This window comes from Heloderma suspectum, chromosome 14, assembly GCF_057233095.1.
Source record: "Heloderma suspectum isolate Gila_16-S chromosome 14, 16-S_ref, whole genome shotgun sequence".
NCBI lineage: Eukaryota > Metazoa > Chordata > Lepidosauria > Squamata > Helodermatidae > Heloderma > Heloderma suspectum.
The window spans coordinates 4,472,187-4,496,084 of record NC_139471.1 but is presented as its reverse complement, the minus strand read 5'-3'; the positions used below and the strand labels follow the sequence as shown (position 1 = coordinate 4,496,084).

The following is a 23,898-nucleotide window of genomic DNA, read 5'->3' as shown; positions in this document are numbered from 1 at the left end:
GTGGACAGCGGCAGCAGGTTCTGACCCAGTCCTTTGATTCTGCTGCACAGCAACAGGACAGGCGATCATTTCGCTGAGGTCCCGAGCCAAGTCTACCCACACACAACCTGGGATGTTTGCTGTCATGGCACAGAACACTTGTCGTCGTAACAGTACGGTGAAGGATCAGCTGCTGCTCACGCCTGAGGACACGACGCCACCCACAGAACACACGGAGCCAGGGGCCAGCGGCCCTCGATGTGCTGCCTCTGCCAGTGCCAGCGCCAGGCTTCGGAGGGCCTTGGGCAAGACCCCTGTGGGCCCCCTCCCGCCACGGGTCTCCCTGCTTGCTGCCCTGGTCACCACCTGTTCCGCCTCCTCTTCTCCCTCACCATGGCTCCCGCTTGCTTGCTCGGCAGTCGGAGAGCCAGTGAGCAGGGGGGCCACGGCATCTCCTGCTCCTCCTCCTCACCTCCTCTGTTGCCCGGACCGGAGCGAGAGGCAGGCGAACAAGCAGGTTGCGATGGGGCAGAGGAGGAGCCACTCCAGGGGGCTCTGGTCAGAGGACCCCCGCTGGGGTGACGGCCCTCGGCACGTGCCTGTCCATGCCTACCATTGGCACCGGCCCCGCACTTGGATAGCCCTCGTGGACAGCTGGCATGAAGGGTCAGCACGGTTGGGCACCTGCCGAGGGCCCGCACCCCAGCAGGAGTCCTCTGGCAAGAGCCCCCTGGACTTGCTGCTCTTCACTATTACGCCCCCAATGGCCCCCCTCCCTCAGTGCTGCGTCCACCTTCTCACCACGATTGTCACCAGCTGCTGTTGCTCCGCGTCCTCTTTTCCGTCATTGATCCACTCGCTTGCTTGGCAGGCAGAGAGCCAGGGAGCAATTGGCCGCGGCATCTCCTGCTTCTCCCCCCCCACCTGCGTTGCCTGGGCTGGAGCGAGAGGCGGGGAACAAGCAGGGTGCAACGGGGAAGAGGAGGAGCAAGTCCAGGGGGCTCTTGCCAGGGGGCCCCTGCTGGGGTGTGGGCCCTCGGCAGGTGCCCAACCATGCCTACCCTTGACGCCAGCTCAGGGATCCACCCATCCTGTGCCCTGGCCCCCTGGCGTTATTACCACGTGGTCACACCCCGACAGCTGGTGTTGTCTCAGCACGGTGAGGAAACAGCCAGACTGGCAAAGTGCTCTCTGTAATCAGCCCCACACAGGCACCAAAAATAAAACAGAAAACAGCTACGCTTTCCTCCTGCCTCTTTTACTACTTCGAAGCTGCAGTCGGCACAGCTCCACAAATGTCTAGCCCAGCCTTCCTCCACCTGGTGCCTTCCAGACACGTTGGACTGCAATTCCTATCATCCTCAGCCGGCATGGCACTTTCGAGATGGCGAACACCGTCTCTCTCTCCCTTCAGCCGTGATAAAGAAATAAGTCTTTCCCCTCTCCCGCCCCAACTCCCTGGTGGCCCGACCGCCTGGCCGCCACACGTTCAGACCTGGTCTTGCTCTTGCAGCCAGGGAAGAACCCAGCAGAGGCGGTAACCTTCAGCAACCGCAAATACATACGCAGCCGCCTCAAGTCGGTGAGGCCTGTCATTAGAATATAGAGTGATATTTTATTTCCAACAAAAGGCTTGCCCTGACTTTTCTGCTGGAGGTGGGTAGACTACAGAGGTGAGGTCCAGTTCAGTCTGCAATGCAAGCTGAGGGCCAGGTTCTTACCGAGGTGAGGAACCTGGTGGCAGGACTATACCACTTCAGATGGAATGGGACTGAATGCTTCCCCACCCCTACACAAACATTCCCTGTGCGTAGAAAGCCAGCTGGGAGAAGCAAAGGTTAGAACCTTTTCCCCTGGGATGCTGAACTTTCTACATCCCGGGAACTTTACTTGTGACGTTTATTTGCAATATTTGTGAGTGTGTTTTTGTAAGGAGTAGCATTCAGGGAACACCGCCCTGCAGCCTGATAGCAACCCCAAACGCACACGCTTCGTCATTCTCCGCGGGCATTAAATGTATAGAATGTCAGCAGCAACAGTGTCGGCTTCAGATTCTGGGAGGTGCTTAAGCAACACATCCTCCATGGGCCCCTTCCCTCAGCGAGTCCACGTTCTCACCGTGATTGTCACCTGCTGCTTCTCATCCTCCTCCTCGTTGCTCCCACCTGGTTCCTTGGCAGGCAGGTAGCCAGGAGGCCATGGCATCTCCTGCTCTTCCTCCTCACGACCTCCGCTGCCCAGGCCAGAGCGAATCGGAGGGTTGCAATGGGGAAGAGGAGGAGCAGCTCCAGGGGGATCTTGTCAGCGGGCCCCTGCTGGGGCGTGGGCCCTCGGCAGCTGCCCAACCATGCCCACCCTTGGCGCCAGCCCACACGCATGGATCAGGCTGTGCTGCAGGCACATCTCAGCTGCACAAGTTGCTGGAAGACCACAAAGGAAATGATTCGAGCAGAAGTTCCGCTCCCTTGCACCTTTCTCTTCCTGACGATCATTTTCCTCTAGACATTCATTGTATATCTCTCCGTTATAGTAGGGTGCAATCTTATGCAAGTTAAGATACAAAAAAAAGTCCTACAACTCCCAGCATGGCTGCCTGGGGCATGCTGGGAGTTGCAGGACCTTTTTTTTCCGTCTAAACATGCGTAGGATTTTGTGCACGTCGTCAATAATGGATTTAACTATTGCAATAGCAACGCAGTGGCGTAATACCTGATTGCTGTGTCAAAATGCTGAAAAGGCTAAGCCCAGGAGACACCCACCCACCCCTGCCCCTTAAGCGTATTTCAATATAAAACAGAGTTCAACCAGGGCAGTGGGAAATTTGGCGGTGATCTCTGAAGCGGGAAATTCAGGAATATGTCCCAGTTCCACAGCAATGAAAAAGAAAACGTTGTTTTTAACAACTATTACAAAACAAGAAAACCCCAGCAGCTTAAGTATACCCAGTACTGGCCACGCTGGAATTCTTTCTTCTTGAGCCAAGCAGCTTTGAAAAGATCTTTCAATATTATGTATACAATATACATTGTGTGTGTGTTTGTGTGTGTGTGTGAGAGAGAGAGAGAGAGAGAGAGAGAGGGAGACACACACAGATACAAAGTGGCACAACATCAAAGCAATCATTGTTGCAGTTTTAAGTTAAAATATGTAAGAAAGAAAGTAAGCAGCTTTAAGTATATTTTGAAATATTCTGTTGCTACTCTATCTTTCATACACACAAACATAGAATATATCCCCCCACACACACATATTCAATGCCCTCTGCAGCAGAATGAACAACGTATTCCAGTCCTGCCGGAAACAATAAATCTGCACGCTGTGGTCCCGCAATTATCCTAAAAGGTTTTCATGAACATGACATAAAATATGACGCGCTTACATCGCTCTGATACTGTCACCTCCAAATGTGTCTGAGGCCCTGAAAAATCTCAATATACAAAAAGCCTCTTTCAGCCCCAGAGCTGAATTCAGTTTCAGAGCAGCTCTCAGGGGCCGCATTCCAGTGGTGGGTGGGGCCAGAGGCCAAAAGGGGAGGAGCCAAAAACATTTTTAAAAGACCAGCGTGGTTTACCTTAAAGCTCTTGCTAAGCTATAGGAGAGGCAGTTCATCCTTTTAGAAAGGGGGGGGGGGGAACCAAGCAAAAGCTATGAAACCACCAAACAACCGACAGTTGGAGAGAAGGGGGTGGGGTCAGTGAAAGGGGTGTGGCCATCTGGCAAACCCTGGAGGAATGGATTGGGACCGCAAGCGACCAGATTTAGTCTGCAGGCCTGAGGTTCGACAGCCCTGAACTAAGGAGATGGCAAATACGATCCTACCTGCCTTTTCGCTTCTTCCTTTCTGACTGTTCAAAGTATTCTACCGTGGATTCAAATTGTATTACTTCCTGAGGACTAGAAACTTGAAATGCTAAAATTCTCACACAGAAGTACCTCAGAGCACACACACACACAACCTTCAGACCATAAGTTGCTCTCAACTGCTCTAACAGGTTGTGCCTATCATGTCTTCCCCATTAAGACTTGTTTTCATTTATAACAACTGCTCAGTTTATCTCATCAGCATGGCCAAATCCTGCTCGCGCACCTTCCGATCAGCCCCTTCAGCTTTGCTAGAATTGGAGAGCAGGGAGCAGGCATCTGCCAAACGTTGGCTATCCTCAAAATCACCTTTCCCCAACCTGGCACCCTCCAGAGGTGTTGGACTACTGATCCCGTCATCCCCAGATGCTGGGGATTATGGGAGTTACAGTCTGACACCTCTGAAGGGCGCCAGGTTGGGAAAGGCTGCTCAAAATGAAAGAATCTTGACTTGACACATGAGAAACAAACTTGTTCTACAGTGACTAAAGGTTGTGCACCTGCAAGCACCCCTATTTTGGAACAATGATTGCAACTGGTCCAACCCAAAACAGGTAGTCCAGGCAGGTGCCTAGAGCAGCAAAATTCCGGGGGGGGGGGGAGGGATTCAGCTACTTGAGAAGATAGGGGGAAGGAAACTGCTCCACTTCTTCCTTGAAACTGCAGGCGGAAATTCAGTGGTGTCAGACACACACAGACATACACTCCTTAAGTCCTTGTAACAGCTTGTGCCGTGACCCCACGGCAATCACGTTGGTCCTCAGCCTTTATGGGTCGGTGGGCACATTTGAGAGTCTTGCAGGTGCTCTCACAAAATAGCTGCCATGGGGGTGGCTTGCCCCGTCATGAAATGGCTGCCACGGTGGGCTTGGCTGGCCACAAAACACTCATTTCCCAGAGGGGAAACTGGTGAGCCTAAAAGAAAAGTCACTTCCCCAAGAATGTCTTTACAAGGCAGAGGTGAGCTCCAAAATGCAAAATTGCTCATTTGAACCCGAATGAAGAGGGCGCTGGAGGGCGGCACTTGGCTTTGCAGCATGCCAGCCTTCCAGTTAACAAGAAAATGACTTAAAAATAAGCTTAAGGAATTAAATAAAATAAAATAAAAAGCAGAGGGGCAGGGAGCCGGGCAGGCGCCAAGCAGACACATTGGTGTTGGAGACGCCAGAGCAAGTCCAGTTCCCCCTAGCCCAAGTATTCCCAGGCTGACTGGATTACTAAAATATATCATTAAAAAACACACACACACACACACATAATAAAGATTGCCATACTGGTCCATAAGGGAAAAAAAGTCCATTCACGGTTGAGCGATACCTCATAAGGTCCAACCAAAATTCCACAAAAAAGTCTAAGCTTTCAAGTGCTCCAGAACTCTTCACCAGGTAGGGTGGTACAAAAACCAGCCCATGGGGGTAAGAAAGAGAACAGTCCAAAAATTTGGCCAAATATTATGTATAGCTTTGGGTATTTGGCAGGAATAGGAATGTAATAAATGCATCAAATAAAGAAATATCACCCGCCATGATGAAAGAGTTCTGGGGAACTCAACAGCTTGCACATTTTGGAGAAATGTTGGATGGTTCTCAGAAAAAAATATCTTATCCAAACCACTATGTAGCTCCTTGTAGGGCTCAGGAAGAAATTATGATTCCTTATCAACTGTTGCAAATAATGAAATTTGGTACCAAAGTTGCCTTTAGTCTTTTTAAAGAGAAAGGCATCTAATACATTCAAATAATAATAATAATAATACACCATATGAGTGAATGCAGACTTTCCCTTGCATGGAATGAGAGAGAAAGAGAGAAAAGAAGTTGTGATCAGGGAGCAATTGGTGAGCAGAGGGGAGAGAAGGCCAGGCAGAGGGAGTGACACAATCATTCTCAGACCCTGTTATCCCACGCTTGGGGAACAGTGGGGAAAAACAGTGTTTCCCCTTAGGTTATGTCTGAAATTAACCTGGAGCCCTTGGAATGTTGCCATCCTAGGCAGCCACCTGTACTGCCTACAGGAATGAGTACCATTCCGCTAATGTCACCTGTGAACTTTTTAGATTCACCCTGGAATGTGTTGCAATTCCTCCAGAGCAGAAAATGCTCAAAAGCCTGTTTGACCAAGCAGAACAGAAGCAAGGCTGGTCTTACTGTTTTATCCTTTGTGTTCACCACTCCAAAATCTGTCCTAGATATGGAGTGGTACATATATATACATATTGTAAATAAATAAAATATTGTAAATAAATAAAATATTTTAAATAAATAAAATGAGATATGCTCCTTTTGAAGCAGAAATCATCAGCCCCCCCCCCCATCCATTTCATACCATATTAACAAGCTGAGTATATTTGCCGGCAATTAGCAGCTAGAAGCCCTTAGACTGGGGGGGGGGGGGCAACATGTGGTCTGTGCTCCCCTCCCTGCCTCTGGTGTTGCTGTGCTGCCACGAACAGATTTGCCATGGTGGCAGCAAAAACTGCTGTGATTTTGCAGAGAAACAATAGGGCTTCCCTGAAAAATCACTGCAGCTTTGGTGATTTCCTGGCTTCCCTGCAATTTTCCCCCCTTCTAAAAGGTTGAAATGCCTCTCCTAAGCCTTCAATGCTGGCAGGAAGAGCTTTCAGCTCAAACAGGCTGGTACTTTTTCTTTTTGCCTCCTCCCCTTTGGCCTTTGGCTCCACCCACCACTGGAATGCAGCCCACGGAAGCGTCTCTGATGTGGAATTTGGCCCTTGGCAGAATGAGGTTCTGCACCCCTGGACTAAGGGGTCACTAATTAGAGGCTTCTTAAAAGCCCCCTGTCATTCCCTGCTTGGATGGATCTGTTCTCTCCAACCTTGTAGTTAGCACCATCTGTATGAAGTGGGGGTGGGATGAAATGGAGAAAAGATCTCCCCCTTTCCCAGTAATGTATACAGCAGTGGTGTTGAACCTCTTTCAGCTGGAGGGCCGCATTCCATTCCGGAGAAGCTCTCGTGGGCCACTTTCCATTGGTGGGTGGGGCCAAAGGCAAAAAGGGGTGGTGCCAAACCCACCTGCAAACACTAGCTGTTGTACATTTCTTAAGCACCTAGGTCCTCCGACCTTTTTTTTTTTGTCACCCTCCAGGGAAAGGCACTCTTGATTCTGCTCAGAGGCGCCCTGCCCAAAGGGCCAGAATCTTTCAACGTCACAAATTCTCAGCCCAAGCTCTATCCCCTTCAATTTCAAGGGGACGTGCCATTCACAAAACTGGGCTGAGGGCCGAAGTGTCTGCAGTCAAGAGCGCAGCGTTCCTCGCATTCCCCATCCCAGATTGTCCATAGTAAGAACAGGCTGACACAACAGCCATTACCGGTGAACAGACATAGCATCATCAGACGATTGTTCTGCTCCTGGTATTTAGCGCACGCCACAGGAATCTCTGAACAGACAGGCGACTATGTAATTAGCTGTTTACCTAGAAATCAGAGTCTGATTGTCTCCTCCCAAGAAGCAGGCTGAACCAACTGTGCACCCAGTGTGGACCCGTCGTACCTCCATGCAAGAAGAAACGGATCCTCATATACCAAAGGATGTGCACAATTCAGGAGACAATGAGCCATTTCAGAATCCTCGTTGCATTCAGCGAAACGCCTCTCTTCGATCAGCGACAACTCTTGGCCTTCAACGCCGGCTCACAAGCCTGAAATCCTATAGCCACATGATCCACTAATTTCATACATCCTCAACCACCACCAGTTCCGTTTCCTTCTGGCTGAGGCAAAAACCTCGCCTGGCATTAATCCCCTATCATTAAGCTAGTTTGAGTGTCCACAGATCCCAGCCCACTCATCCAAAGGAACTCTTCATATGATTTCGCTCCACGATCCACCGTCACATGCTTAGAAATTTCATTACATCTGTGGTATAGAAGTATCAGGTTGGATCCACAGATCTGCCTTCCATGAGAGGAAGGGACCTTCCTTTAGAGGTAGGGCTCCGCTTGTGGGAGATCCCCCCCACCCAGGTTTTAGGGGATTCCCCCACTTCCCACAAATGTTCAGCAGGGTCTCCTTCCTCTCTGTGCAGCACATACAGGGGGCTGCGTGGCAAAGGGGGGCGGTGAGGAAGTCCACCTCCACCAGCGCGGTTGATCCGGAGTAAATCTGGATCCAACCTGTTATAGATCATCTCGAAAAGGGTATTGGAGAATGTATACAGAAGAGCAACCAAAATTATCTGGGGTCTGGAACAAGACCCCTTTGAGAAAAGGTTGTGACATTTGGGGGGGCTTTTAGTTTGGGAGGGGGGACAACTAAGGAGAGACATGATAGAGGTTTATAAAATGATGCCTGGGGTGAAGAAATTGGGTAGCATTTCTCCCTGCCTCGCAACACTTTGTCCAACGGAGGTAGACAATGGGAGAATCGGGATGGGCAAAAGGAAGGACGTCGCTGAATGATGAAATTAGCTACCGCGATGTGGTGATGGCCACAAAATTAGGCGGCTTTCAAAGGGCATTAGACACATTCACGCAGGAGGTGAGACCTCTTCGTGGCCATTAGTCATTATGGCCATCTATATACAATGCTGGTTCCAGGTTTCGGAGGGCGCTTGAGCAAGACACCTTCCATGGGCCCCCTCTCTCCATGGGTCCACCTTCTCACTGCATGTGTCACCAGCCGGCCTTCCTCCTCCTCCTCCGCTTGCTCGTTCGGCAGGCAGAGAGCCAGGGAGCACGGAGGCCGTGGCGTCTCCCGCTCCTCCTCCTCACCACCTCCGTTGTCTGGGCCAGAGCGAGAGGCAGGCGAGCAAGCAGGTTGCAATGGGGGAGAGGAGGAGCAGCTCCAGGGGGCTCTGGCCAGTGGACCCCTGCTGGGGTGAAGGCCCTTGGTACGTGCCCGGCCATGCCTACCCTTGGCACCAGCCCTGGGCTTAGCTAGCCCTCATGGACAGCTGGCATAAAGGGTCAGCATGGCCAGGCACCTGCCGAGGAGGGCCCACACCCCAGCAGGGGGCCACTGACAACAGCCCCCTGGAGTGGCTCTTTTTCACTATTACGCCCCCAATGGGCCCCCTCCCTCAGTGCTGCGTCCACCTTCTCACCATGACTGTCACCAGCTGCTCTTGCTCCGCGTCCTCTTTTCCGTCATTGATCCACTCGCTTGCTTGGCAGGCAGAGAGCCAGGGAGCAATTGGCCGCGGCATCTCCTGCTTCTCACCACCACCGTTGCCTGGGCTGGAGCGAGAGGCAGGGGAGCAAGCAGGTTGCAGTGGGGAAGAGGAGGAGGAGCAACTCCAGGGGGCGCTTGTCAGTGGGCCCCTGCTGGGGTCTGGGCCCTCGGCAGCTGCCCCACCATGCTGACTCCTGGCGCTGGCCCTGTGTGCAATTTCCAGATCCAGCAGCAGAATGCCTCTTCGTAGCAGCTGCTGGGGGACACCGGCGGGAGAGGGCTGTGGCACTCATGTCCTGCTTGTGGGCTTTCCAGATGTGGTGGGCCACTGTAGGAAACAGAATGCTGGGTCAGAGTTCTGCCTTCCCCAACGTGGTGGCCTCCAGATGTCTCCAACTGCAATTCTCCTCATTCCCAGGCAGCAGGGCCCAGGGGGTTAAAAGAAGAACAGGGTGTATTATATTTATATCCTGTCTGTCCTTCAAGGAGCTCAGGGTAGACTCCTGGGTCCTCTCCCCCATGTTACCCTCCCAACATCCCTGTGAGGTAGGCTAGGCTGACAGAGATAACAACTGGCCCAACTTAGCTTCATGGCCGAGTGGAGACTTAGAACCTTGGTGTCCCCAGTCCATCGCAGGGCAAATAAAAAGGTTTGGAAGCGGGGGAGAAGATAGGCTGTTGAGAGTGAGAGAATGTTTCCTGCTTTATTCTGGGGAATTTCTGGGTGTGGGAGGCACAGCGGAACTTTCCAAGATCAACTGTTAAATCCAAACACCGCACCCCCTAAATAAAATCTGCACGTGTGATCTCCACACGCTGTTCCAGCCCATGGTTTCCTTAACCAAGGCTGCAATCCTATGCACACTTACCTAGGAGGAAGTCCCATTCAGTTCAATGGGACTTACATCCAAGTAGACCTGCACAGAATTGCACTGTAAAAGTCTTTCTCCCTCTTTCCGGAGCACCCCCAGGACAGCTGTTCTCTCTTTTTCCTCCTTAACAGCCCTCCTTCTTGAAACTGGATCCGCCTGTATATCTAAAAGTCGTGGTTCGGCTTTTCTGCCAAACCTTTGCCCAAAATAGAGACTGGAGGAAAAGCATCAAAGGGGATTTCTGTGTTCTCTAGAGCACCCCCCCCCTTTTCTTTCCCTTTTCTTACATTCTGCAAAACGAAAAAAAGCAGAACAGCCCACTTTGGGTTCATTTCTGTCATTTACATGCTGGGTTAGTAGCATGTTAGGCGCACGAAACATCTAACATTTGTTAAAAACGGATGGATACTGATGGAGGAACAGATACATGGGTAGACACAGAACTTTCTTTGGGATGCTGACGAAGGTAGAAGCCAAAACACTGAAATCATTGCATCTTTCTCTGTGTTCATATCTAACAACAACATTTTTTAAAAAGCAACCTTCTTTCTTTCCCTCTCTTGGCTGAAACCATCACAATCCTTTTCCCATTGAACATCCTAAAGAACATGAAACACATTGGATTTGATTTTTAAAAAATGAAACCAGAGAGAACCTTTCACACGTACAGCACATACAGACATCAATCTCTTCTCCCTCTGCTTCTTTTTCTTTTCTCCCCCCCCCCATCCCTTTCTCCACTGAAGTCTGTGGCTGTGATGCAGAGATACCTCCAGCTTATTTCCTTCCTCAGAGTTGAGAAATACAAATTTGAATAGGAAACTTAACGGCACCTTCCCACCCCCCACCCACAGTCCAAACTCCTCCATAGCCAAAGTCTCCAATAATGATGGTACACATTTTGCAGAAGAAATGGATGAATTATTATGCAGATCACGAAGGATACGTGTGTGTGTGTGGTTATTAGCTTGCTGGGTTACCCCCCCCCCCAACACACACTTTTTCCATTCTCAATAGCTGCCTGGTGAACATCTCTGAATTTATTTGTTGTAGTTGTTTAAAGGAAGGAAAAGGAAAAGCTGGTGGTGCTATATTGCAGAGGAGAACAGGAGGTGTCTTGAGCCTTAGGCTGCAAACCGTTATTTCACTAGGAGGCAGAGAATAAAAGCATAGACAGAAAGAAGAGGGTGGGGGGGGGGATCAGTTTTGGGAGGGCCAACTTTCTTGCACCATTATTTACGCAGATCGAATCTCCAACAGGATATACACAAACAGAAATGCTTCCCCCACCTCCTGAGTGCAGAAATAAGGCGACCTCCTCCTCCTCAGCCATGCAGAAATAGCCCCCCCGCCCGCACACTGCCAAAGAAAAGAAAAGAAAAGAAAAGCCCATGCTTCTCTGCTTTCTCTCCCCCCATCCTTGCCACACTTACCCACAACTCTTTGCCCCAGCTCATGGTTCCGGCAGATCCAGCCCGGAGCGGGCAGGGGGGCTGGTGGGTGGGATTTTCAAGGGTCCGGGGTCCAGGCCCCCTTTTTCTGGCCCTGCCACCCCAAAAAAGAGGCAAGCACCCCTCCAAGACGGTTGCAAAACGAGAGCATGCGTTGGCCAAGACAACAGCTTTCCCTCTTGTTTTCTCCTCCTGGGCCTTGCTCCTCTTTCTGCTGCTGCTGGAGAGTCTTTTCCTCCCCTGCACCACCACCTTCCCCTGTGGCAGCTGCTGCTACCTCCTCATTGCTTCCTTCCAGAGCAAAATGGCCAGAGCGCCAGCAGCAGCATCCAGCGATGAGGGCAGCCCTGGGGAGCACTAGAGGGAGGGGAGAGGGCTTGACAGCTCCAGGGGGTGCGCGCATGCGCCACCTGGAGGCGCACGGAGGGCCAGGGAGTGTGTAGAAAAGAGGAGGGGGGGTCTGTCCGGCAGGGGATTGCGCAAGCGCGGAGGAGGCCTCGAGGGCTCGGAGCCCCAGCGATGCGAAGCACCAACAGCAGAGCAGCATCAAAGGCTCTTGCGCAAAGCGAGCCGCATCCGAGACTTCGGCTTCCCTTGGCCAAAAAGAAAAGCCAGAAACCGAGCTGCGTTTTTTGAGCATCCCAAAGACGCGCACGCACACTTCGCATTTACATGCCTCCTTATGTGCTGAGAAGCCCTCAAGCTGGAGTCCAACAATCCAAGGGCGCAATCCTATTTTTTTAGACAGAAAAGCTCCCGCAACTCCCAGCATCCCCCTGCCAGCATGTTTAGACATAGAGAATGAGTATGAGCAGGATAAACATTGAAGCATTGAAAACGACACATTTTAGGGTGCAGTCCTGTACACATTTAGACAGAACAGAAGTCCTAAAATGATTTTTAAAAAAAACAAACCCCGCAAATTTTTTTAAAAATGGGGGTTCTGACTGAAACCCAGAATGGATTCACAGCCCCACCGAAATCAGAGGCACCATCCTCCACTGTGCCCCACTCTGTTTCCAAACTGGACCGTTTGGTTTCTTGCAGTGGAGGCTGGTGGCTCGTATTTCAGTGGGGAGGCGAATCCACTTTGGGTTTCAGTCAGAACCAGCCAGAACTCTAAAGGAGCTATCTAAGGTGCTGGACCCATTTTGGGGCTAGGGTTCAGCACTTTGTATAGCACCTTTAGAGTTTTGACTGAAACCCACCAGCCTCCCCTCGTTTCTTAGTGCCTGTCCTGGTGCTTTATAGAGTTCGTTCTTTGAACAGAAAACAGCCTCCCGTAGCAGTCAGCTGGTGGTGAGTGGGAAGGAAGGAAAATACAATTGATGATGTTCCAGGCATAAATTCTATGCTGGACAAGGTGAAAAAGGTTTACAGCAGGGTCTTTGCCTCCAGAAGTCCACACATGGCCTTCTGCTGGCCGGCTTCTGTAAAGTTTTTCCCCATCGGGGAAGATGGGAATTGTAGTCCCATAACATCTGGAAGGCTGTAGGTTCCCCATCGCTGATCTAAGCCAATATACAAATTGAGCCCTCTATGTGTCGATTGTGTTGGCGGGGGTCCAAACACACACACACACACCATCTCCCTCTCCTAGGATCTGCTAAAATAAATGCATTACCTCCCTCTCCTGGGATGGAACTGTTTCTTGTCCCACGGCAACGGAAAAATGTAGTCCCCCTCCAAAACTCAGAGTGTGAAGCACAAGCTCAAAATAATACCAAAGTGTTAAAAACAAATAACCACCATTCACAGGAAGTGGGGCCGCTTCAGTGTTAGGATGCTGTTGGTAAGAAGTGCCTCATTTGGTTATTTTAATTAAATGAGGTTAAGGCTCCCAGATGACTGGGAAAAAATGACTTGTCATATGCTTTTAACAGCAGTATGAGATAGGGGCGCCACTTGATCATTACCAAAAAAACATAGAGAGAGAAAATCCATCAATTTGCATAAAATCTGCATATGCTAATTTATCTGCACATTGAGAAATACTGAGAGGACACAGATTTACAGAAAATATGCATGTGTCAATTTGTAGGCATAGATGCACATTTAGAAAAACTCAGATTTGAATGGTGATATCAGTACATCTCACTGCAATGGGGAGGACTGACCGGGTAACTCATGTGAGTGAGCCTGCTGTGCGAGTGCTGCTTCCTGTGGATAGCTATCTTCAAGACACCTGCAGCTCTCTCTTCTCCTGGTTCCTTATATTTAAACTGGAGTTAGACTGGACAGCCTTTCAAATAGCAGATTGTCCTCTGAAAACTCCAGATCAGCAGGCCTGTATCGGCTTTTCCCAAAGTGGAGAGAAAAAGAATGGTTGCCTGCGAATGCCTGCGCAGCAATCTGCTCTGACTCTGCTCTGAATCGTAGCAATCTGCTGCGGCGGAAGGTTGAAAAGTTGACAAACCTAAACAGGATTGGATTGAATTTGTCAGTAAATTAAATGAGAGCCTGTTGATCCTTGATGTGGGCTCGTCTATGCCAAGGGTTGCCAAGTTTTTAATGGGTACTGTGCCTTTGCCTTTACCGTCAGTAGCCTGACAAACGGAGATTTGCAGAATTTTGTTTTGTTTTTCCTGACATCAGTGGTGCAGCGGAGTCGGGGCTCGCAGAGTTGCAGCACCACCACATTTCTCTTAGCAGGGTCACTGACGTCCTCTGCCATCCCCCTTCCAAATTCCGTTCCTTCTGAGTTTAGCTGCATTCCCCACAGTAGCTGGGGGGAGATGAATTTTTCCAACCACGTTATATGTGTTTTGTTTTGTTGACATTTACAATAAAAATAAATTAAAAATTAATTTTAAAAAAGGTTGGTCTCCCTCTTGTCATGACATCCTTCCTGAGAGACAGGCAGTGCAGCCTCCGAATGGCCTCTTGGTTCTCTGACAGATGGATCAGCCCAGATTTTGCAGTCCCAAGGAACTGTCAGCTGGATCTGGGTGTAGCAGTATAAATTTGTGGGAGGGGGAGATCTACCACTTTTGGTGCTTCTGGTCCATCAATATACGCAGGTCTCTACGTTGCAGCAAAGGACAGAATGGCAAGGGGTTTGGGCCTGTCTTTGCTCACTCTCACGATCCCGCACCACCAGGGTAAAAACAGACAACCCCCCGCAAATAGTATCCTCTCTAGCTCAGCTCCAGGTTCCCAGGGACATCACATACAAGAAAGCAGAGTCACATACAATGAACCAGGATCAGGGCCGGCTTTGTGGAATGACAAGACAAGATCAGACCAGGGAGTATCCATCAGGACCCTGGACAGATCCATGCTAGCTGGGACTCACTCAAGAAGAGCTGTTGTCTCAACAACAGACAGAGGCCTTCTGAAGGCTGGCAGGTGTGGACTTGGTATTAACCTTGACCCCTCTGAGGAGCTGTCTGTTCCTTAAAGGACCATTGCCCAATTCTGCAACCACTGGCTCTTATGGTATGGGGATGGTGAGGACTACATTGAATGGGTCGGAGGAGATTGGTAAGCCTGCGTCCTCTGGCCTAGAAGGCCCTAGAGTAAGAGATGACGCCTTAGTGGGTTAGTGGGTTACTAATGGGTTAGTGGATGACGCCTCTGCTGCCTCTGAGCCAGAGGGGGTGGATTGAGGCTGGAGAATATGACTAATAAGAAATGTACCTACCTGCCAGGTGCTCTGGTGTCTGGATTCCAAGACAAGTTTGGTGACAGTGGCATTGGCAGCCCCCCCCCCCACACACACACACCATTCACACACAGATTTAATTAATTGTCTCCCCACTCCCACTAGAAGCAGGGGGGTTGAATCTGAGGCCCACAGGACAAATCCAGCCCCCCCGAGGGTCAATTTCCCCCCAAATAATGTCTTATTACAGTTGAGAAAACCAGCAGGGACACAGAAAGAGAGCGTAATTAATTGATTAATCACTCTCTCTTTCGCTCTCCCCACTGATCTACTCAGCTGTAATCAAGAAAACGTGGGCTGTGGCATGTCTGTCCATCATGCTGTCGCTGCAGTAGCCATGTGCTCTCTTCTCATCTAGGGCGTGAACATTAGCTCCGCCCCCATTTGCTTCCTCTGTGCATGCGCGACAAAAGGAACCGCACACACTGAGTGGTTGTGGACATCCTCCTTCACACCTGTTTCTATAAATTCTTCGGTCCCCTCATTGGCTTGGGGGACCAACTATGCCCATACATGGCATCCAGACAGTGCCGGCTTTCAGGATGAAATGATCAGTGATCAGGGAAAAGTGGGAGCAGGGAACACCAACATCATCTGCTTTCCTCTTAAGACTTCCCTGCTCCATCTGGCCTTTGCTGCAAATCCTCACAGTACCTGAGGAGGGAAATGAATTTCCCCAGCAACAATATGTTGCTCCTTGTTGTGATCCAAAGCGTTTTGGGGTGGCTTGGTCTGGAGTGGGCAATTACAACCTGTTTGCTTGACCAAAGACCTGCTCCTGGTGGATATGAAAACTGCTAGAACTGGTTTGTTGATAGGGATCAACACAACTAGCTGCATTTTGGGACTCTTCCTGGGGGCATGGCTACAGGGACATAGAATTTACCACAGCACGACGGCCTGTCTGGGAGCTGGGGATACTTCAGGATTGGATCACCTCTCCTGCCAAGGCTCTGAGCTGGGCAGTTCAAAGATACGCTCGTGGGCTAGTCAGCTGAGTGGCGGGACACAATGGCCATCCAGCTGGCATTTGCATGTTTTCCCTACGGATGGGAGAGGATTTCATTTCAGTTCCATTTTTTATCAGAATTTACCAAAATTTGCAAAGTTCTCCATATTTGGGACAAAAAAAAGTTGGAGATTTTTGTAAAAATAGGATGTAGGAGAAACTGAAACAGACAGATTTGAACGTGCAGACTTTGGGTGCTTAGTTCCCCAAAGTCTGGGTTTGAATCCCTGCATATTCTACTAACCCTGTCAGTGCTGAATTAGAGTTTCCCCCCTTTTCCCCCCGACAGGTTCCTCATGTTTTAACAGCTCTAGGGCAGGCAGACACAACATGCTGAGAAAAGCTGTACCTATTTAATTTGGCTGGTGCAGACGGGGGAGAATTTAGTTTCCGTTTGTTTTTGATCAGAGTTTACCAAGATCCGGGAAGTTTGGGACAGAAAGCGCTTGAGATTTTAAAAAATTCGAACGTGGGAGAAAGTGAAACTGACAAATGCGCCACCCCTAGTTTTCCCGATCGCAGGGAACAACCCTCTTTAGCCTAATCAAGGAGGAAGCAAGTCTGTTCCATGACTCCCTTGCCACTGTGGGAGTTTCAGAGCCACAACGTTGTTCCTGGAAGCTTTGGGGGCTGTGCCTTCAAAACAAAAAATGGCTTCTGGAGTCAAGGTGTCAGGGTTCTAACGATCAAATCCAAAGCGCACAATCCACTTGTCAGAGAGGCAGTATGTCTGAAGATCCACCGTAGGAAGGACAGACGAGATTCGCACATTGGATGTCGCTGTTGCAAATGAAGTGGGTTCGAGGAAGCATGACAATTGTCACTGCCCAATTGCTCCTGATGCAGCCAGGCAGAGTTAAACATTGCTTATCATGACATCTGAACCCAGAATGGTAGGTTGTCGAGGAAGGAAGAGCCCAGATGTCTAACCCAAGAACAAACCATGGGCTACAAGTAGAGATGTACAAACCCCCCACTGTCCGGTCTGTCTACTGGAGTTGGTGGAGCAGCTCTCTGGCTTCCTATAAAATGCGACACACTAATGGAGGCAGCCATTAGCCTATCGTGGGAAAATTACAGCCATAAATGGCATATTTTATGCTATTTGCGGCCGTAAAGCACTCACTTTAACCTAAATTGTAGCTTCTTTACGGCTGTATTTAGGTAAAGTCAGTGCTTCAGGGCCTCAAGTGGCGTACAATAAGCCATTTACGGCTGTAACTTTCCTGCGGTAAGCTAACGGCAGCTGCCATTACCGTATCGTGTTTTATAGGAAGCCAGAGAGCCGTGTCGCGGGAACGGCTCCAGACTGGAGGTGAGTGTGGCTGGTCCACTGCGGACTCCGGAGGTCAGATTCTTTGGAATCTGGCCTCATTTGGAGAAATCCGCAGTGGATTTCTCCAGCATCCCTAATTACAAGTCTGCGTTGTGTCTCCCTTAACAACCCACAAATCCAGGTTTGGATGTCACAATAAACAACCCAGGGATGGAATGTCTCTGGGTTGTTTAGCTCAGCAGGAGTGGGTGGCCAGGAACACAACTCGTTCACAACTACCTGGGGTTTAAACAAACCCTGGTAACTGTGACATGCAAACTGGGTCTTTATCTGTGACCTGGTAGAAAACAGCCTCTCATGTTCCTCTGTTCATCACTTACTTTTTAAAATAAATTCATATAACCCATTGATTGACTGATTAAACGGCGCAGCTTTAATAATTAAACAATACCAAAACGATGATTTGCGATTAAATGTCTATTGATCGTCTCACCAAAGCCACTTAGCTGTATTCGTCTGACATCTAGTGGTCGCTCTGGGGAACGAGGCGTTCCATATGGAATGGCAGCGAGATTGGTACGCAAGCAAAAATATGGTGGCGTTCCAATTTTTACTGGATTGATTGGCTGGTTTGTTATATCTGTCCTGCTGTCTGATTTGTTAAATGTTTATTTACTGACTTTCTTACAACATTTATATAACTGCTCCATATCTAAACAGTTTAAATGGCAGTTTCAAAAACTGCTGACCACTTTTTCAAGCGGCAATTTCAGTTTTTGACAGCAACCGCTCAGGCAAATATTAGCAGGTGATCGTGTGTATGTCCGTCTTGGAAAAGCTTCACCTGGTGACGCCTGCACATTAAGGTGCCATTAAAGGCACAACAGCAAGCCAGGCCAGGATTTCTCCCCCATCAGTTGGCAACTATGGTGGCCAGGTGTCCTATTTTACAAAAGACAGTCCTCTCTTTGAAGAGGTGTCCACAGTTTAAAGATAAAGGAGGGAGTTCAGGGGCCTTGAAGCTGCCCATAACTCTTATCACCTGGACAGCAGACTGAGAAGGCATACAGGTCACCTGGTCACAGTCTTCCACACTATGGTGAGATGTACTGTATTCCTATTTCAATTACAGCAATTATTGCTAAATTTGCATCTATGCATATAAATTAGCAAATTATTTTATGCAAATCTATGTCCTGTTATTTGGCAGGGCATGTCCTCTTTTCTTTTGGTGATGGGTAACCGTGCCACGCTATTGGGAACCGAAGACACATGTCAATTAGGTGGGGAAAGTGGGATATGAAATTACAAAAACAGAATGAATGAAATGAAATTGGAGCTTTGTTGCTTAGCCATATGAGCCGTTTTGCTCTTCCATACCCATCAGCCTATTTCAGATGAAAACAGGGACACACATGTACTTTTATCCCACCGGGATCATCTAAGATCAGAGCCGGCTCCAGGTTTGAGAGGGCCTTCAGCAAAGTGTCCCCCAATAAACTTCCTCCTGTATTGCTGGACCGCTGGTCATTGGCTTATCTAGCAACCACGAGCCTCCATTTCTAAAGGGCTGAAATGACTCTCCTAAGGTAGTAAGGACACAATCCTATGCAGATAGGCGGCCACCTCCGAATTTGGAGGCGACCGCCTATCCAATGCAGGGCAGGAGAAGCATGGAGGGGATTGTTCTCTCCACACTCCTCTTGCCCTGCATTTTCGGTGGGAGGGCCAAGCAGGGGAGGAGGCTGCCAGATGACACACTGGATGCATCATACTGACATTTCTGCTCTCCCTGCCCCAGTACGCTCCCTGGCATGCTTCTTTTCGGCCACTCCGCACTCCTCTTGTGAGGGCGGAGGATGGTGCTTCTCCACGCTGCCTGCGAGGCAACGTGGAAGGGAGGGAAGGTCGGATCTCTGCAAACCGACCTTTATTTATTTATTTCATTTCTATACCGCCCAATAGCCAAAGCCTTCTGGGCGGTTCACAAAAATTAAAACCAAAGAACACACAATAAAACAATATAAAATATATAAAACATTAAAACCACTGTACAACAATACAACCAGAATAAAACCTAGCAGCAATGCAGGGATTTAAAAAGCGCGGGCTCCAAGGTCAGTTCCCAGAAAACAAGATATCCTATGGGCGTCTAGCTGCTGACCAGTGGTCATAGGATTGCTCCCTCTGAGTTTTAAGCTAAAATACACTGGTCTTTTTGGCTGTACCCCATTTGACTTTGGTCCTGCCCACCAACAGAAAGTAGCCCCCCATCCCCAAACTGCCTGTGACCAGTATACTGTGTGGATGGGGAGATGTTTCAGTTTCACAGGAAGGTTAGGGTTAAGCCTCAGGTTAGGAATGAATTTTTTTAGGAATGAATTGTTTTTATTTTAAAAACATACTACTTCACAATTTAAACAAAAGAAAATAGAAATAATTCAAACTATAGAAATCACATCACTCCAACTCAAAATTATACAGTCAAAATAATAATAAAAGCCTTGTCACAGTATTACATTATTACATTATTGCACTATACTGAAAATGCAAAAGCCTACATGAGTACACCACATAATAGGCGGCATTCAGCCAACCACTTCACCGCTTCTGCCACCTATTGTTTGGCGTCCTTTTCTTTTCGCATCTTAATCTATTAATCTATTAGTAGACCTTAATCTATTAATAACAAACTGAACAGAAACATCCACTTCTTCTTTCCCAGTTTTTAACTCCTTGGTATGTTGAATTCCTATAATCAAAAAGTACTAAAAGGTTTATCAGACAATCTGTAGTCCATGGTATTTTCCAAAACTCCTTTTCCTTACTCTTCCTATCCCTGTCCCTAGTTTGACTCATTTTCTTGGCTGGGCCCTGAAATCACTGTGTGGGCTCTACCCCCAACAGAATATTTTCCCATGTTTGATTTTTCAAAAAGGGCCACATCAAACCATCTGAAACCTTTTCCCAAACCTGTTTAGCCGCTGTACACTCTTGCATGAAATGCTTACAGGTTTCTTTTTCTTTTACACCTCCTAACCTGGTACTTGCCTTATTCACACAAGCTGGTCTTTTGCATTGTTGACGTTCATCTGAGTGCCCTGGATTAGTTGTTCCTATACTGTACATTTTCCATCTCAGGTCCCATAAACGATAAGGTACCTGTTTATCCTGAAAAACACTCTGAGCTGCATTATCTGGTTTTAAGTATGCCATGCGGATAGCGAGATGTTCCAGTTTCCTGAGAGGGTTAGGGTTAAGCCTCAGGTTAGGATTAGGGTGCATCCTCCTCCCTTTCATTTTACCGGTTCAAGCCTATGTATGTTTAGACAGAAAATTTCTAGAACTCCCAGTATCCCACCAGCAGCCATGCTGGGAGTTCTAGCACTTTCTTCTTTCTAGACATGCATAGCATTGCACCCTAAGGCTCTGCCAAGGCAGACATAGAATCATAGAATAGTAGGGTTGGAGGGGGCCTACAAGGCCATCGAGTCCAACCCCCTGCTCAATGCAGGAATCCAAGTCAGAGCATCCCTGGCAAGTGGCTGTCCAGCCTCGTCTTGAACGCCTCCAGTGTGGGAGAGCCCACCACCTCCCAGGTAATCGGTTCCATTGTCGTGTTGCTCCAACAGTCAGGAAGCTTTTCCTGATGTTCAGCCGGAATCTGGCTTCCTGTAACTTGAGCCCATTATTCCGTGTCCTGCACTCTGGGATGATCGAGAAGAGATCCTGGCCCTCTTCTCTGTGGCAACCTTTCAAGTACTTGAAGAGCGCTATCCTGTCTCCCCTCCGTCTTCCCTTCTCAAGGCTAAACATGCCCAGTTCTTTCAGTCTCTCTTCATAGGACTTTGTTTCCAGTCCCCTGATCATCTTTGTTGCCCTCCTCTGAACCCTCCCCAGTTTGTCTGCATCCTTCTTAAAGTGTGGTGCCCAGAACTGGACACAGTACTCCAGGTGAGGCCTAACCAGTGCTGAGTAGAGGGGAACTGGGACTTCCCGGGATTTGGAAGCTATGCTTCTATTAATGCGGCCCCAAATAGCATTTGCCTTTTTTGCAGCCGCATCACATTGTTGGCTCATATTCAGCTTCTGCTCGACAACCTGAAGACAAGATCCACTCAGCCTCCCCCCTCCTGCTTTTTGTAACATCGTTCCCGACGAAGAGATCTGTAGATCCCAACAACTTGCACATTTGTAGTGATCATTGAGTTTGCCTACAATACATCCGCTTTGGAGTGAAAACCCTAGCTTTCCCCGCGTTTCCCACGGTAGCGCACACACCCCGTTCCGTCCAGGGTGACAAAATCTGCCCTCCGACGCAGACCCGCGGAAGCAAGTCAAGGACGAAAGTCTTAATAACGCCGGATGTCATTGTGGCATCAAGGCGAACCTGGAAGCTGCTGAAGGAAGCACCAGGATGGGCTGCTCTACTTAATTCCTATCTCTATGCCGCATGTCGGCCGGGGTCCACGTCCTTACCGGAAGTTCGCGTGTGCCGCTCTAGGCATCTCCTTGCCTCCTGGCGCCTCTACGGTCCACGTCCGGCCGCCACGCGTCTTCTTCCGCCCCGTTGCCCTCTGACCCCGGAAGTGGGTGGGGCGGAGGCGATGTTGATGCGGGAATAAACATGGCGTCGTGTAGCAGTAGCAGCCGCAGCGGCTCCGGCTTCCTCGGCCCGCCCAAGGCTGCGGGGGCTGCCGCCGCCGCCGCCTTGCTGGCGGCTCTGCTCCTGGGACACCCCGCGCAGGCCCGCGTCCACCAGCTCACCCTCAAGGTAGGCCGGCGGCGGGCGGGGCGGAGCGGAGCCAGGGAAGAGGAAGGAAGCGGAGGGCCGGCCGGGCAGGGCGAGTCCCGCGCTGGGCCTCGCCCTCTCCGCCCAACCACCTCTGTCAGTGGTGATGGGAATGGTAGTCCAGCATATTGAGGTGGGGTGCTAGCTTCGGGGAAGGCTAATGTAGGGCCACGGCAGCCTTTCCCCCAACTTGCGCCCCCCAGATTTGCTGGACTGCAACCGCCAGCATCCCCAGCCAGCATGGCTTGTGGTCAGGGGTGATGGGAGTTGTAGCCAACACACTAAAGAGGGAGGCTGGAGGGCGGTGGCAGCCTTCCCCCCCCCAAATCCTGGTTAGTGCCCTCCAGATGTGTTGGACTGCAACTCCCATCAGCCCCAGCCAGCATGGCCCGTGGTCAGGGAGGATGGGTGTTGTTGTCCAATGTGTCAGGGGGCAGGTTGGGGGGCCATGGCAGCCTTTCCCCCCATCCTGTTGATGCTCTCCAGATATGTTGGACTATAAGTCCCAGCATCCCCACTCTGCTGGCCTGGGAGTTGTAGTCCCAGGCAACAAGGGGTGTTTCCAGAGTTGCAGTCCAGGATATCTGGAGGGTGCCAGGTTGTGGGAAAGGCTGCTGTAGGTAGTGGCTGAGCAGACTTCAGGGCTGGGTTGGATGTGTGTGGAAATCTTTTATTTTAATGTTTTTGTTCCTAGTGGAACTGCCAAGGTCCAGTACCGAGAGTGAGGTGCAGGATAGGGGCAGAGGGGGTGGAAGTGCTGATGCCACAGGTGCAATGCACTGATACAAACGTACATCTCTGAGTTGCTTCAGAGCAGGAATTCTAACACAACACTTAGAACTGGCCCCAGCTGGAACTGCACAGGTTTTACAGGTGAGGGGCATGGAGGCTGGTAAGTAGGTAGTACAAACTGGTCTTGGCCCAGGAAATGTGTTTTTCCTTGTTGCTGTTAAATGTTTGGCAGTCAGAGTCCTTTGCTGATCTATTGCGAGTCTCCCAATAGACTGTGATCTGCCCGTGTCTGAACTAGCTATCTCTTGGTTAGCGTAGGTGGCCACCTAGGCATCAGCAAAAAAAGGAAATACATCACCCATAAAGGCAGAAAAGAAGATACAGACACTTAAAATCTGTGTATGCATCTGTGTATATATCCAAAACTGAGAGAGAATTGCTGTAATGTAAATAGAAATACAGTGGTGCTCACCATAGTAGGGAAGACTGCTTGCTCAGTCTGTGTGCTTGTGCAATCTGCTCTCCAGGTGCTGTTGATGAGCAACTTCAAGGCCCTGGTCTGTTCTCCCTTCTTACAGTTCTTTATCTCTAAACCAGATTTGGACTGGACAGCCTTTCAAATAGAGGGGATACAAGTCTGAAAAGGAGGATACGAGTCTTTAGGACCATGAAAACCTGGCCTGGCAAGGGTTGTGTACAACATCTTTTGGAATGAGCTTCCCAGAGAGGCTCACCTGGTGCCTACATTGTGCTGTTTCTGGTGCCAGGTGAACACCTTTATATTTTCGCAGGCATTTTAGCCTTAGTTCTGTTTTAAATCTGTCATGGTATTTTAAATCTTTGCATTGCTGTTAGGTTTTGTCTTGGTTTTTAACCTTATTTTATACTGTACTTTTAAACTTTTATAATGTATCTTATGTAGTATTTTATGGTTTTAATTGTTGTGAACTGCCCAGAGAGCTTCAGCTATTGGGCAGTAGAGAAATGTAATAAATAAAATAAATACATATCTGCCAACATCTAGACAATCCCTATTAGGCTGACATGTCCCCTCTCTTGGCCACGGATGTTACTTGATGCCTAATATAATGTGTGTTTTAAAAAAACAAACAAACCCATAGCCCACAG

The 23,898-nt window shown here is 49.3% G+C and overlaps 2 protein-coding genes across 25 annotated transcripts in view; one reads left to right on the top strand and one right to left on the bottom strand.

The window, feature by feature from the left end:
* FNBP1 (formin binding protein 1) overlaps positions 1–11,763 on the bottom strand; it is a 165,574-nt gene extending 153,811 nt beyond the window's left edge. For 17 of the 23 annotated variants that reach the window (XR_014785886.1, XR_014785887.1, XM_084820951.1 and 14 more), the window contains exon 1: positions 781–11,267. Coding sequence is in view for 20 of the 23 variants with exons in the window: in XM_084820951.1 (XP_084677077.1) it covers positions 781–882 (102 nt within the window). In the remaining 3 variants the exon portion in view is untranslated. The other 6 variants (XM_084820949.1, XM_084820973.1, XM_084820957.1 and 3 more) reach the window with 6 other exon arrangements.
* Positions 11,764–21,831: 10,068 nt separating this feature from the next.
* Positions 21,832–23,898, top strand: part of GPR107 (G protein-coupled receptor 107) — a 63,801-nt gene continuing 61,734 nt past the window's right edge. For both annotated transcript variants that reach the window (XM_084821054.1, XM_084821055.1), the window contains exon 1: positions 21,832–22,020. In XM_084821054.1, the coding sequence (XP_084677180.1) occupies positions 21,874–22,020 (147 nt within the window). In that variant the 5' untranslated portion in view covers positions 21,832–21,873. The remainder of the gene's footprint in view (positions 22,021–23,898) is intronic.